The sequence below is a fragment of the Varroa jacobsoni genome, unplaced genomic scaffold (genome assembly GCF_002532875.2).
Source record: "Varroa jacobsoni isolate VJ856 unplaced genomic scaffold, vjacob_1.0 scaffold_1252, whole genome shotgun sequence".
In the NCBI taxonomy this organism is placed as follows: Eukaryota; Metazoa; Arthropoda; class Arachnida; order Mesostigmata; family Varroidae; genus Varroa; species Varroa jacobsoni.
In genome coordinates, this window is record NW_019214154.1 from 68,703 (window position 1) to 84,084 (window position 15,382).

The 15,382-nt window shown below is 44.4% G+C and overlaps 1 protein-coding gene across 1 annotated transcript; it reads right to left on the reverse strand.

The window, feature by feature from the left end:
* Window positions 1-111: 111 nt before the first annotated feature.
* Window positions 112-14,700, reverse strand: Megf8 (multiple EGF like domains 8; the record flags this gene model as incomplete). Its single annotated transcript, XM_022846768.2, is given in 11 exon segments — window positions 112-3,116; window positions 3,301-4,276; window positions 4,519-5,808; window positions 6,001-6,158; window positions 6,705-6,823; window positions 7,038-7,280; window positions 7,463-7,715; window positions 8,121-8,594; window positions 8,834-11,819; window positions 12,059-13,343; window positions 14,029-14,700. Coding segments are annotated over 11 exon segments (8,619 nt in total). The 3' UTR covers window positions 112-2,516.
* Between the last annotated feature and the right edge of the window lie 682 nt (window positions 14,701-15,382).

Here is a 15,382-nt window from a genome sequence, read left to right on the forward strand (position 1 = left end):
AATAATGCTAAGAGTAACTTCTTTTAATCTATATAGACCAGGCTACACTAGACAGATGTTTCTAAATCTCTGCTCTCACTATATTACAAATAGTAAAATCATGGTAACTAATCATTTTTAAAATATCTTTATTTGATTATTTAATTTTTTTTTTCTTTCTCGTTATTTATACTATGTACATTTTATACAGAGAGGGCATGCCACGCACAGCCATGTGAAATACTATTACAGAAATGTATTGTTGTAGTTGTTGTGTGGATGCAGTTGTGGTTGTTAGTTCATTTCGATATTGTGGTCACTGGAGATACACTTCCTGAGCGGACTTCTGGCCATGGTTTTGATCTATAGCAGCTTGCTCTATTCAAAAAGCAAGAGACACACACACATATGTATGTATGTATATATGTAATATATCTTTTTTATAATTGCTTGCTAATCATCGCTTTGTTATTGTTGTTGTGTGCGAATGTGTATGCATGAGCTCATTGTAAAAGCAAGACGTAGTGCCTCTCTATCTATAACCTGTGTCTCTTTCATTTTACGTTTTGACACTACATGCTATTAATTAAAGTTATTCCATATCATTTTTACATATTCTCGTTTCATCTTGCAATTAAGCTTTTTTTTTTAGAGTGTCTGAGATTAGCCAAAAGTAGGTCTACGAATGGGGCCGAAGCGTACTAATTTACAGTTACCTATTTATTCATCGACGAGTAGCGCATTTGCAATCGTAAAGCTGCCATATCCCAACTGTAGATCTGTTATCTTTATCGTCGAACCTGTGCACAAATATGTGCGTATTTCATACAGTTTCTCGTGTCTTTCTTTGTGAATGACCACCGTCATGTCGTCGAAGTCTGCACTCTTTGTAGAGTTTTATGAGTCAATCAGTCAATGAAACAGTCTATCCGAATAGGTGTTGCGTATTGCGTTCATGAGGGGAATTTCTAAAATACATATTATGGTTGTTTATTGCCGCTGCGATGGTGACCGTATGGTGGTTGCTTACATACTATTCCGCACAAACACATACACATATCTACGGCTACTGTTTTTCTACTGGAACAGAGCTGTTAATTATTTCGCTTCTATAATACGTCACTACTACACGTACTAATAAACACAACTAGGCAATTATGATGGCAAGCTACAAAATAGAACAAATCACAATTGTTTGTTGGCTACTTTGTAATCACACACTACAGTAATAATACTGTTATTACTGCTAGAGCTACCAATTGTGACCGCGTTCATGTTGGCCCTCGTAGCTACTCGCTGTGAGCTACCTCTTGCAGATAAATAAGAACAAAACTAACCATAAAATTGCCTGGAATAAAAATTCCGAGCTGATAGGAGAAAATCGTGATACAGCATTGGCATGCATTTGAGGGCTTCTTTCGTAAAAAAATAAACAAACATTATAATGAGATCCAAAGCTACAGTTGTAAATTATTATGCAATATTTACTGTCGCATGTATATGTAATTTGTATTCATGTGCCGCCCAGACTTGGCTCCAGGAATTAACCTGACCAGAAATGAATCTACCTTATTCCAGGCAAGAATAGGAATTATCCTACTATTCCTTGAGTAGCAAACAAGACAGCGAGGCAACTCAATCTTCTCCTAGTAGTTTGTTTCTGTTGCTATATTCCGATGCATCTATGTACTCTTCCATTATTTTTTGACAATTATTTTATCTATACAGCTATTGGTATGGTGTCCATTGGTATTTTTCGTTCAGCATCGCTGCTCCATCAACATGCTTGCAAATATTTCTCACCGATACACCAGCAGAGTAATCGTGGAAACACACTTTGTCTGCCGGTAACATTTTTTTTTTCTTAGTGTACAAGATTTTTTCAGCAACGTACCTCTAATGTCGTCCACTTCTCGATATTGTTATATGGTTTAAGACTGTTTTGGATCGTAGCAGTGTGTTCTTTGTATATGGCTTATTTATAAGAATGTAGCGACATCTTTATCTGTGTGTCACATATCTTTGCTAAGCTGTTAGATCCATTCATTTCGATTTACTGCTAACTATACACAGGCTTTGCACTTTCTATGAACTATTAATTACATACATATATAAATTAGTCCGTCTGGGATCATCAACCATGCATTTCTGATAGTAACGGTACTAATTAACGGCGTATGACTTTTTTCTCGTGGGTACCACTCTCTTTCAGCTACAGGCAGATATTCGCATTCTCCTGAAGTGGTTACAGATGTGAAACAATGCTGGCTTCATTTTTGCTACCAGATCGGCATCATTTTGACTGTCGCTTGTATCACTGATAAATTGGACCAGCACCAATTTTTCCCTAATATTTTCTCACTAATTATTTGTTAAATTTAGCACTCTTTTCTTGCCTAGGCGCCTGATCGTTAGTCGCCGATAGGGCCTTTGGCTGTCGTTTCATTATAGCTAATGTACCTGAATTTATTTTTAATATTGCTACCAACATTATTACTAGAATTATTTTCATACTGTGTAAATCATTACAATCATCGTCAACATCTCGAACTCAATGTTCCTCGGATCGACGTGAGAGCACTTCCTATGCAGAGGTGCACCGGAGCTCCAGTACCGCCCGGCAGATGAACAAGCATTGTAGTCACAGCTGCTTGGCCATCAGCAGTTGGTTCAACCGATACGGGCCGATATACGCCTCCCGGCAAACTAATGCTAGGGGCACAATTGCCGCTCTCGAAAGCTCGGGCAGCTTTTGGCGCATTTGGAACCAAATGCACCTGACTCTTGCTTTTACGTTTTGATTTTGACGACAACGGAGACAGCTCAACGAATCCCAATTCGTCACCGTCTTCCAGCGGGTACATTGTCGAAAATATGTGTGAGAATGGACGATTAGCCATGTGCTGCATCTCGGCGGCCTGTAGGCGTCTGGCGCGCCGCAGGTCCATGCCCTGTTTAAGTTTCCAGATTACGACGCACATTGACAGAAATAGAAAAAAACATGAGAAGAACACGGAAAAAAAAACAAATAAGTCAATTCGAGTTTGATCCTGTCGGAAGAACAGACTGCCGACACTGGTTTCAGACACACCGCTCACCACCAGATAGAGTCGAGTACTCCGTAGATCGTAAACGTTCTGTAAAGGTGCCGAAACATGTGAAATGAATTTATTAGACGAATTTAATGTAAAAAGTTGATAAAAGTAAGAAAATGTAGTGTATGTCTGACACACGGGTAGATTACTTGTATTAAGCGATTATTACTCATTATTCAATATCAATGGCTGAATATTACATCAAAATGAGAACTCTAGTGCGTACCTGTGGAATGGTGAGTACGAGTCGGTTGCGTAAGCTGCTAACAACGAGAAAATGGTGCGCCCTTTCCACCTCGACATAGGTAGTCAATCCACGAGCCTCTCGCTTCACGAGTCGGAGTATCTGCCGGGTCCCACCGGTGACTTCGAGCTGCGCGTTGGGATATTTGGCGAAGCCGGGAGTGTCCCGATGCACCGAATTGGCCCGAGGCGTTTCCCGCCGATGGTGAGCTGTCGCGGGTTTGATGAACTTCATGGTGGCAAATGACATATTTCCTGGTGCTGCGATTGGCGAAGGTCTAAACGATTCCTCACGAATCACGTCATAGCGAGGGTCAACGGCGACCTCGTGTATTCCGGTAGATTTATTGTATGTCACGACAAAAGTATCTTCTTTTGCTGCGAGGTAAAGGTCAACTTCGCCGATGGCTACATCGACCACGATCCGTATGTTGACATTCATATATCGTGGCTGAACTACAAAAAACATGGTCCGGCCCTGTGGCAAAGGAAAGGGTTCAGAATTGCATTCTCCTTGGTTTTCAGGGTCGAGGCAATAGTCCTGCTCGAGACGCATGTGCCGATAGCATTGGTGACCATTAATCGGGATGCCTTGAAAGTTATCCTTGCACTTTGCGCACTGCAGGCTCCAGCATGATGAATGCTTTGTGCGCGAATTTGGGTTGCAGCTACGATCCGTCTCGGTATTGTTTCGGCATTGGCAACTTTCGCCCGTCAGCTTATCACATGTATCACCATGGCCATGGCACTCACAGGGTCGACAGCCGTTCCGGATATCGCCGTCACGGACAAAATAGCCGTCCCTACAGGTATCACAGGTGTTGCCTGTCGTATTGTTGCTGCAGTTAAGGCACACAGCCGTCTCGAGCGGGCCCGGATGGTTCAGGCCGATTTTGATCATGCTCTCGTAGTCAGCTGAAGCGTTGTAGACCTTCTCATCGACGCAGTACATCGAATGCCTTCAAATGCAAATGGTACGGGCATCATTAAACATAATAAATGAACTGTGTAATCGTGGAGATTTACGAAAAAAAAAAATGATAGTCACAGTTCTGGCTTGGCCAATAGCTATTTACAGGTATTGCATATTTAGTAGAGTTTAATCAATTCTTCGTAAAAACTTCTTCCTATCTTATAAAAAATTCTTATCGTGCCAAAATAGGAACGCTAGAAAATATTGCTAAACATTTTGCATTATTACCTGTGACAGTAGTTGAAACACGAGACACATTTGGCTCCATTCGATGGATCGCCCACAAATCCACTCATACATTCACTGCATTGAGGACCTTGTGTGTTGTTGCGACATTCGATACATTCCGATAGTTTGTCCGAACCCGCACAATCTGAGTGACCGTTGCAATCACATGGAATACTGCAGTTAGCGCCGACGTAACCGAAATTACATTTACAGTCATTAGGTCGCACGCATTGTCCGTGAAAGCATCCTTGGCTGCATTCCGGTGTGCACATCTTTTCTTTGTCAAGCGTATACCCCTTCTGACAAATACATTCATAACCATTCTCTTTATCAACACACTGCTCCCTTTCTGAGTCACAGTCGTGATGTCCATTGCTACACTCGTTTTCCATAGGTCTTTTGAAGTAGTACCAGCCGACGTTGCTACCATGCGTTTGCAGCCACTTAGGTACATCACCAGGTAGCGGATGACCATGAAGGAATACGGTTCCATTTTGACAACTACCTCCTGTAGGGCCCTTCTTTCCTCCTTCCATACACAATCCTTGACCGTTAGCACCCAGTAGCGCACACCAGCCACAACGAGGATCAGCGAGGCAAAGTTTCGATTGTAAATGATAGTGGCAAGGTGGTGAACAGATGTGCGAGGCTCCCTGAAGTAACGGACCACACATGCCTCCTTCGCATCGGATAGGGGCATAGCTCGGCGAAATGCACTGGCCTAAAGCAGATGCCCACACGCACTGATGCCAACCCCCTTCACCTCCGCTACTATCAAGACACGTAGTGCAGTTGTTGTACGAACCGCATCTTCTCGGACAAGCTCTGGGTGGATTCGATTCAACCGGATGGTTTACCTGATCTTTGATCGTCCTCCGTACACAGGTCCAATCATAGGTGGGTGTCTGACTGACGACGTGACGAAGTTCCCCGCTTCGCAACACCTGCCTCGTCCACATACATTTACCAAGGTCGCGGCATTTCTCACATTCAGAAGCAACACAGCTTCGCTGGGGACATTGTTCTGGTAGGGTAACAAGAGACAATTCGTGCTGATTATGGCAGTCAGGTGCTGTCTGTATTGGGCAGGAATCACCCAATGGGATGCATCTTCCGCGCTGGCAGTCTGGGCACCACTGACAGACAGCCGACTGTAGGCCAGCCTTATCGCCTGGCCAACGTGCCACACAGTCGACGCAGTTCTCGAATTGGTGACAGGTTCGATTCTGCAACCAACTGATACTGCACCATCTACCAGGCTGTATACTCGAGTTAGGCGTCTCCGTACAACTATAAAGAGAATAGACAGAAAGAACTATACATAGTTAATGGAATACATTTACGAAAATTATATAGTATCACATCTTAGTGCAGATACACGTAGAACAATTTAACCCGGAAATGATAGTATCAGCGTTTGAGTGAAGTACGTTATATGCTGCTGCATTTTTAGAATACAAATTTAAGAGAAATAAAACCTACATATTGGTTTCGCCGGTTTTGAAACAAAACTGGTCATTCTTTTGTGGAGGATATGTATTGGTAGCATTCATTATGTAGCAATAGGAACATCCGGGGTGGTCAAGACAGGCTATTCGCGCATTGTAATATAGCTTGCAAACGTCAGCAGGAATTGCGATCTGGAAAACAATAACCAGACGAAACGTCAAAATTCATTAGCATATCTTTCTTTGTAGACCTCAAAATATAGGCCCAGGAGTATAAGCATTGACGTCAACTTCGGCGAGTGATTTTAAAATATAAGCTACTAGCTGGGAAGAAAAGACTTATACTTAGAAAATAGCTGCAGGTCTAGGTCCGATACTACCCTTTTGTATACATTTTCGAAAGCTTTGACTGACTTGGATTGCTTAAAAAAGAATATGGATTGTATACTCGAGAAAAACGGGTAACTTGAGTTTTGGATTTTTACCCTTTTAAACGCATTAGACCAGCAAATTCCAGAAATTGAAAAATAACGGGCACTGCTTTCTACTCGTATGACAAGTACACATCTGTAGTATATCATAACTGTATTAGTTCACGAGGTTATCCTATATGTGTATGAGATAAAACTATAATAGATCATATTTGATTAAAGAAAAAAATCACAGTTTTGATTTTCGGATGTTTTCGGCCTTCAGCTAATATGTTCATACGATTTTATTCATCATTTCTCTGCTTACTTTATACAAGAAACCCTGTGGTTGACTAGTTGATCCTCCGTAGAGATAGATTTCCCCGTTCAGATTAACAGCGCTTGCGCTGCTGAATGCTGTTGGTGGCGTCCCGTCCACTCGAACATCTGTTTCATAAAAAAACAGAGTTGCACGTACGACAATTCGGATAAGCAATTGAACGCACTTGGGCAATAATAAAAAATATTGTTTGGTCTAATTTAGTGCACCTATTGTGTGCATTTATTGTATACTCATTTATCAAAATGAAATCAATTTATCATCTATGCGAGCCAGCCACCGTAGCGACAAATTAGTTTCCAATAATAAGGCTATACTTACAATAGCCTTCAAGCTGCATCCACGAGTTGCAATTGATATTATAAACGTAACTTTCGACTGTGGCTTCAGTAGAAAGGTTTCGTCCTCCGACAATTAACATAAGATCACCAACCAGGGCAGATGAATGAAAGTATCGAGGCGACAAATGCGAATGTGGAGCTACCCGTTCATCTCCAGGAATCCTCGTCCATATACGCGTGCCTACATGGAGCGCAAATAAAGTGGATGATGGGGCAGGACCGTCTAAAAAAAAAGAGGTATAGGGACAAGTGAGCTTCTTGGAAGGTTTGATTAGAAAGCACTCACTAAGGCTAAGTGCAGCTATGTGAAACAGGAATCCGCTACTATATTCTACTTAGCGCACGCGGCGGATTTCTTGCAAAATCTATTCAAACTAAGGAAATGAATATGTATGAACTTCTTACCTGCTTCATAGAGAATTCCACCAAAAATATAAATGCTGTCTGTTGGAGCGTGATATTCTGCCGAATGCCCATAGATACCTTCGGGCGAAGCGCCTGTTGTATTAAATACCTTGAACGTTGTATCTTGAATCGTATAGACCAGCGTCTTATCTTGAAATCCATTCTCCGGAGAGTAGCCCCCAACCATTAACAAACGCTTATTTTGAACATTAGTCAAAGTGCATCCAACGAGCGGAGGTACATCGGGGCTTGTCTGCAAAGCCAATAGGAATGTTCCATATTATTCGTACTGTTTTATTACCAAAAAATTTGAACGCCGTAGAATGAACATAGAGAGTAACAGTTATCTTAAGATCTTATCATAAAGCATCTCGTGTAACAGGAACAGCATTCCCGATAGAACCACATTTTTATAGAAAGTCTTAAACAGAACTACTCGTATATATATATATTGCAGCGCTCCCTCTCACCCTATATAAGCATTTGGATAATGCACGAAAGGTTCATTTCAATTTGTTTTATGTTCATTTTGAAAATCGATTCCTCCAACCTTATATATATGCCGTGACACTTTACAGACATATAAAACATGAGTATTATGCACTTAAGCATCTTTGCATAGGCTCACTTAATGATTCTAGGAACAAAGTTAACATACCGAGATAGTTGTCCACGTGCGGAGTTCTGTGGCGAATTTCCAGAAGTCACCCATTGCAGAGAACTGGCGATTCATTCCACCATAAACGTACATATCCATGCCGACCATAGTAGCGCAATGATGTCTTCGTGGTGATGGCATTTTGCTCTCGTCATGCGATACGTTAACCTTCTTCCATCGACTGAAATGGCGATCGTAAATGTACAATCGATTGCTATCCTGGTCCATTTGTGAAACGCCTCCGAACAACCATAGATGACGATCTGGCTCACTAAGAAGTAGGGAGTGACCAAACTGCACGTCAGGCGGACTGTCCGTAGCGAAGTCAGCCACTTGTAACGACGGGAGCGTATCAGCCGAAAATACACGTTCAACGTCGTAGAGTAACGTCCATACGACGCTTGCATTGGTGTCGAGACTTACGTCGCAGGCATCGCCACCCAGATTTCCACTACATCGACAAAGCGAATATGCCTAAGGGAAGAAGAAATACAAAGTCAAGTACACGATGTGAAAAACCACAAATATTATCATCAATACACAAAAAAAAACCTGGTTATCCTGATTAGGAACGTCGCTCTTTTGTAATTATAATCTGTTACAACTATAATTAAACAAAAATCGAAAATAGATGTTTGTACAACAGTGCCCTGACTACCTGTCGAACCTAGTAAACGGTGAAGGCTAATATAAGGTAACATCTAGACACTTACGCCATCGCACCCTCCTGACGGTTCAAGATGTTTCCGTGACAGGAGTGAGTTCGCTGAACACCCTTTCGGGCAGAGTTGTACCTCGCACGTAGGTCCGCTAAAACCTGGGCGGCAGATGCACAAGCCATCTTGACACACTCTGTTCTTGCCTAAGCAACCTTCAGGACACCACATTTGACGATATGTTGCGTTAAAGCCTTCGCCCATTTTTGAGCGGCGATAGTATACTGACAGTTGGTTAGTTTTAGAAGCAATTACGATCGGCTTATTGAGTTGGGTACCACAGAATGAACCAAGCAATTGCCCCGGAGAGTTGGTACTAAAGAGGCCCTCATAAACGTAAACGTGATTTGCTGGACACTTGATGTGTAGAGTCGCTCCGATCGTTAGCTGTATAGTGCTATGTTGCTGACCTTGCACGATCCATAGGCAGTGCTGAGGCAATAGTGCTGATCCCTTGCGAGAGCCTAGTGCGCCAAATTGCTCTGTAAGGAAAGGCTTATGATCGGTGCAGTCCTTGTAGCAAGTGCCGTTCTTCCTCGGGTCGCCATAGTAGCCAAGCGTGCATCGTTCGCATAGCCGACCTTCCGTGTTATGTATGCAATGGCAGTCACCGGAAATCGGATCGCAAAAGTTCTTATCGGGATCGCCATGACCGTTGCACTCACAGGGGGTACATCCCTCAGGTCTTGTGGCCTTGCCAAAGGCTCCCTTCACACAGCGATCGCACCGTGGTCCCGATGTGTGATGCCGACATTCATCGCATTTGTTTAGACCCTGACTACACTTCGAGTGGAAATTGCAGCCGCAATCATCTTCACAGAATTCTCCGGTCCAACCAATTTTGCAGAGGCATTTATAGTCCGGTGCTTCGGAACATAAACCATGATTGCAGTCTTCGGCGCATGTTTTAACACACTCTGTTTTACCGTCTCCCTTGTAGCCTTTGTTACAGACACATATATAAGAATCATTTGTATCCCGACACGTAGCGTTGTAATGACAACTTGCCAATCCTAAACGGCACTCGTCTACGTTTGGACACTTGTCATAGGACCAAGCTGCGGGCCCGCCCTCATCAACCACCTCATTGGCTTCGGCGACAATATCTGTACATGTCGAATTATACGGCCCAGAGAAGTCGCCAGCCGAGCACATTCCTATATTGGGATTATCGATATTCCCACACCAACCGCAGCCTAACTGGCTCAAGCAGCTCTTGCAATCAGCATGTCGACCGCAGTCCGGACACTGAATAGGTCCGCTGCGGGTGTTACCCTTCCGGACGACTGGCGGCAGATCTTCGTCAACCCACTCCCGACAGCCTCCGTACATGAATGAAGTGATATAGGTTGAGAACAGAAAGCATTGCTGCGTTTGCTGACACCACGCGCAGCGGCCTGGGTCCCCTAGGCAGGACTGGCAGCCTCTACGTTCGTGGCACGGCACCGGGCACGCCGAGCGGTCTTTGAGCGCAAGAGGGTTTACTCCTCGACGCACACACGCTACGTCCTCGGGCAGCCACTCGCAGTTCTCATCGTCAAGGCACGTCTCGCAGTAGATATTGTAGTTGCAGGCTTTGCACATAGGCGTCTCAAGAACGAGCAGTTCCCCATCCTTGACAGCGGGACACTCCTCTTCGTCACCGGATCTCGCTACGCACACATGCTTCGACGAGCACCAGCCGCATGCTGAATCGATTAGACACGCATAACAGCTAGCACGCCGCCGGCAATCCGTGCCGTTTTTATACGGTTCGAGATACTTTATAGGAATAAGCGATAGCTGTTGGCATGGCTTGGGCTGGGGGCACCACTTGATCTCGCTGAAATGCTCACAGGCGTTGGCTCGTGACTGGCGTACTTCACACGTGAGCTCGTAGGTAACATTAAGCAGGTAGCGTGCGCCCTTGCCCGTTATTGGTATAAGTTTGCTACCCGAAGGCCGCACGGCCTCCGTCAAATTTACGTTGTGACCGGTGTGCCGAACAACTAACTCTAGGTTCGCTTCTTTATCGTCCGAACTCAGTGAGAGTTCCGCGTTAAATCCGCTTCGTAAGTAAATCTTAGGACTACTAGCTGGCTCGAGCGCCACCCCGGTGGGATGAAGATAGCCCAGAATGACAGCCTTACCCGGACTCCTGTTACCGCCACTTTTGCCTCCACCGCCGCTGCCTTTGACGGCCCCGCTTACGTTGATCCGCGCTGCTGAGCTATTCATCATGTTGACCTCATCGGGCAACGAGTCATTGATCGGTGGATTGTACTGTACGTACGTCAGACCCGGTTTATAGTTATGACTACGGCATTCTGGCAAATTGGTGACGACATAGCCGTGGTTGCCCCAATACCCTTCGCTTGCGCCTTCCGACTTATTCTCAGATGTGCGGCATAGCAGCGGCGGGTCATTGAGAGAATGGCACTGAGAGCTAGAGACGCACCAGCCGCACGATCGCGGCATAAACCCACCGACGTCAACCATTACGTGATTCGTAATTTCCTGTCCTTCCCCCCAAGCCATACAGCTCTGGCAATCCTGCAGAGCCGGACAGAGTGATGGACATAAGCCCATAGAGAACTGGGCCCCGCAATCCGCCTTCTTATTGCGATCCATACACATTGACAAATTTGTACACCATCCGCACGCGGGGTTTTCCTTACACGCCGCCTCAGAAAAATTGTGATGGCCACAGAGAACCGGCGCGGTTTCGGACGTCACATGAGTGATCGTCTCAGGCAATTGGAGAGCTCGAAGATCGCCTCGCATATAGCCGCTGTAGCCGCCCAAAATGAGAAGGGTGCTGCCTCGACGCAGGGCCATGGCATGTGAATACACGCCAGAATTGTGCGGTCGTCGGCGTTCTTTAGGGAGTCCGTTTCCGTTCGATGTGAGAACGTCGTAGCTAACCCATTTATAGCACTTGAGGTGGTACAGGTATACCTCATCGTCATAACACTTTTCCTCAACGTTGTGGCGATGCATATATCTGAAATTAATTTAGGATAATAACGTCAAGACAGAATGGGAATTGTTGAATTACTGCTTAAAAAAAGTATAACCATATCGTCAGACAGGAGAGCGCTTTGTAGTTATGCCGCTAGGTTATGCTTTCACAATACCGGTATTGTGCAAACAATAAGAGCAACGAAATTACCTAACTCTATTAATACGAAATTATAAATATTGAGTATTTCTAATAAAGCACAAATATGTAATGATACACACCCTCCGAAAACAACGAGATAGTTTCCAGCAATAGTTGCCGTGTGGAATGCCCTTTCGAGAGGATAATCTTGCGGCTTATGATGATGAGGTCTACCAGATGATGCATGTGTTGTCGCGCTACTTCCCGATGTAAAGTGTAGTTGTGTCCAATGTCGTTTCTCCATATTGAACGCGTACAGATGCGAACTGAGTTTGGAAAACCGAGCCATATCGGCGACTACTCCACCGTATACAAGAATGCTTTTTGACTCTGCATGGAATGTCGCCGTGTGACCTACAACTCGAATTGGACTACCCGCCGATGGTTTAACTAGTTCCCACTTTGGCTTCCATCCAAGTAAGTTCATTTTGTAGATTCGATTTGAAAAACGACCACCCTCAATACGGCCCCCGAAAACAACAAACGTCTTTTGTTCGATCATCGTCAAGGAATGGAATGCCACGCGAGGTGCATCCACTCCAGATGGGTCAGCTTCTTCAAGAGTCCACTCCTGCTTTTGCACATTGTACACCCAAAATTCGTTGCTTAAATCTCCGGTAACTAATTCTCCTCCAAACATCACGATTGTGTCGGCGTGATGCGCCATAGCATGACCCCACCGTGCGGCAGGTATGATTTTGCTTTCGAGACCCGCCCGGGTCCATCTGGATGCCGTAAAGTCGTATACGAGCAGTTCGTCGAAGACGTGACTGAAGTTGCGCCCGCCAAACGTGTAAAGCTGATCGGTGAAAGGTAGGTAAGCGGCGGCATGGCCCGATCGAGGGTGGAACAGATCGCCACGGCCATCCCGACCAGTAGCTAACAAATGCCAACCGACAAGTTGTGGATCACTGGCCGACGGCAAACTGCAACTCTGGCCTGAGAAACCTGGCAGGCACACACAGCCATCTGGTCCGCTGCATTTTCCCTGCGGGTGATCGATTGTCGAGCTGCAATTTTTCGGACAATTCTCAAACTGACAGGCGTCGCCGGCGAAGCCGGTGTTACATAGACACTGGCCGGCGACGCAGCCGCCTCGATTTGTACAGTTTTTAGGGCATTCATCCATTGAATAGTTAGCGGAAAAGCCTTCGAGTACGTAATTGGTATCCGAATAGAAGAGGATAAGCATTGCGCCTGAGCTCGCCGTGAAATGCGGTGGATGATCGTTGCGGCCAGACAGAGAGGCCAATAGTGGAGCTGAATACGAGTCTCCATCGTAGATAAATAGATGATCGAAAGCACACTCAGTATGTAAGGAAGTTATAGTTAATGTAATGTACAGACTTGGGTTACTAGGTGGAGCTGCAAGAAAGATCGCAAAAAAACAATAACATGAATAAGCCGTCACTGATGTTTAAAGTAAAATTATTAGACAAAAGAGAACCAATTCTACTAAAATAAAAAGGAATTTCTATGCATGGTGAATTACGGCTATCGTGAGGTAAAATTCCTAGATTGACCTGAAATTTGTTTCAAAACGATTGTTTAGGTATTCAAGCATGATACATACTGTATCTATGTGGTTCGGCCAAATATAATAAAACCTTAGCAGGCTATTAATCGTCGCAAGCATGTGTTCATTCAGTATCCTTCACACCAGGCAAAGGTCAGTTTTCTCTAGAACAAAATAAGAAGCGTATAATTGCTAAAACAGCGCACTACTTTCGCAATTTAAATAAAGATTATTTATTATCTGATCTCTTTGCACTGGGCAAATCTTCTCGAAAATTAGAAACTTATTATTCGTACTAAATTAATAGCCCAAGTTACTGCCAGTTTTCATGCAGCTTCTGAAAAATCTGATAGATCTTTATGAGACACACCAGATACATCTCAATAAGCTTTATATTTAGAAAATTTACCAAATGGCTGGAGAAGCCATTTTTAATACACCTGGATTCTTATACAGAATGATGACCATTTTGGAGAGGAGAATATGTACTGCCAATTGGTGTGTATATATTTTGCGTTATGATCAATTAGTCACCTTTAATAAGCCATTCGCAGTGACTATTGTTGTGGTATTTCCCAGGCCCGTCCGTAATTCGGCCGTAAGGATCGGTTAGTAGCTTTCTGTCGCGATTGCACGTGTTCGGCCTCGACGCAGCGTCTGCCCAGCTGCCCGGACTCGTTGAGGAGCCAAAAAACGCTAGCGCCCCTAGAACCGCCATAGCCAGTTGCCATAGCTGGTTCCAGGAAGCAGCCGGCAACTGTACTGCCATCCCAGGGACACCAAGCACCAGGTACAGCGTCCAGGTAGTTGTACCTGTTGGCGTTGCTGCGACGACAACACCTGCTGCAGCCGATGCAGCCGCGGGCGTAGAGTTCACCAACGAACGTGAAACGCATCACAAGCCGAGCGCGAACGGGAAAAGGGCGAGCAGCCTTCGAGACAATACACCGCCCCGAGCGCACTTCCATTGCGCACACTCCATTGAACAACGCTAAGCAGCAGCGGTGACGACAGCGGCAACTGCGCTTTCGACAGGAGTTGAGGCAAATTTGCGGATGGCTGTCGCATACGCCGATAATGATAAAGAAGAAAGAGGACACAACACGCACGACGATAACTTCCACGAGAACAGGACTCGGATCTCAAGCCACAGCATTATTGCCACCCTTCGTTTCGACAAACTCCTACTCATGGATGTTGTGCCATCTGAAACAGAGAAATCAAACAAACTTGTATCAGAAGTTATTATAGATAGGCTTGTACTAAATTAAATGCGGTCCATGATGGATGGTTAATCTAAAATATTAGTTTTACAGCCAATATTACAACCGTGTTAAGAATATTACATTTATATACTATAAATGTAGTATTAATAATAGAATAATTTCCGAAAAAAAAGCATTACGCTAATGCTTTTTTTTCGGAAATTATTGTTCCACTGCACTTTTTTAATAGTGTTCAAAAACAAAGCATAGCAATAAGCGCTTGTACAGGCTATCTTTTAGACAGCGGTAGCAGACTTCTATTGTAACCTTGAAGATCTTCACTCCCATCAGACGTCAGGAATAACGAATGAAGCACTGCCGCAGGTAATGACGTCCGACTGAGCAGGATTATAGAAGAGATAACAATGGAAATAGCTGCTATTGTTCGTAATGCGTTGCGAATGTCCTACACGCAAATCTAGTACATAGATTATTGTACGACTGCAAAAGCCGTCTATCGGCAGTTTTAACTTACGGCACAAACTAACTCTATAACACATGTACAATACATAGGTGCCCCTTAAACCCAATTTGAAAGTCTGCAGCATCATGCATACTGACGCTCACGCTGCTTCAACGGGATACAAATGTGGCAAGACATTGCGAACAGACGGAGGAAATAG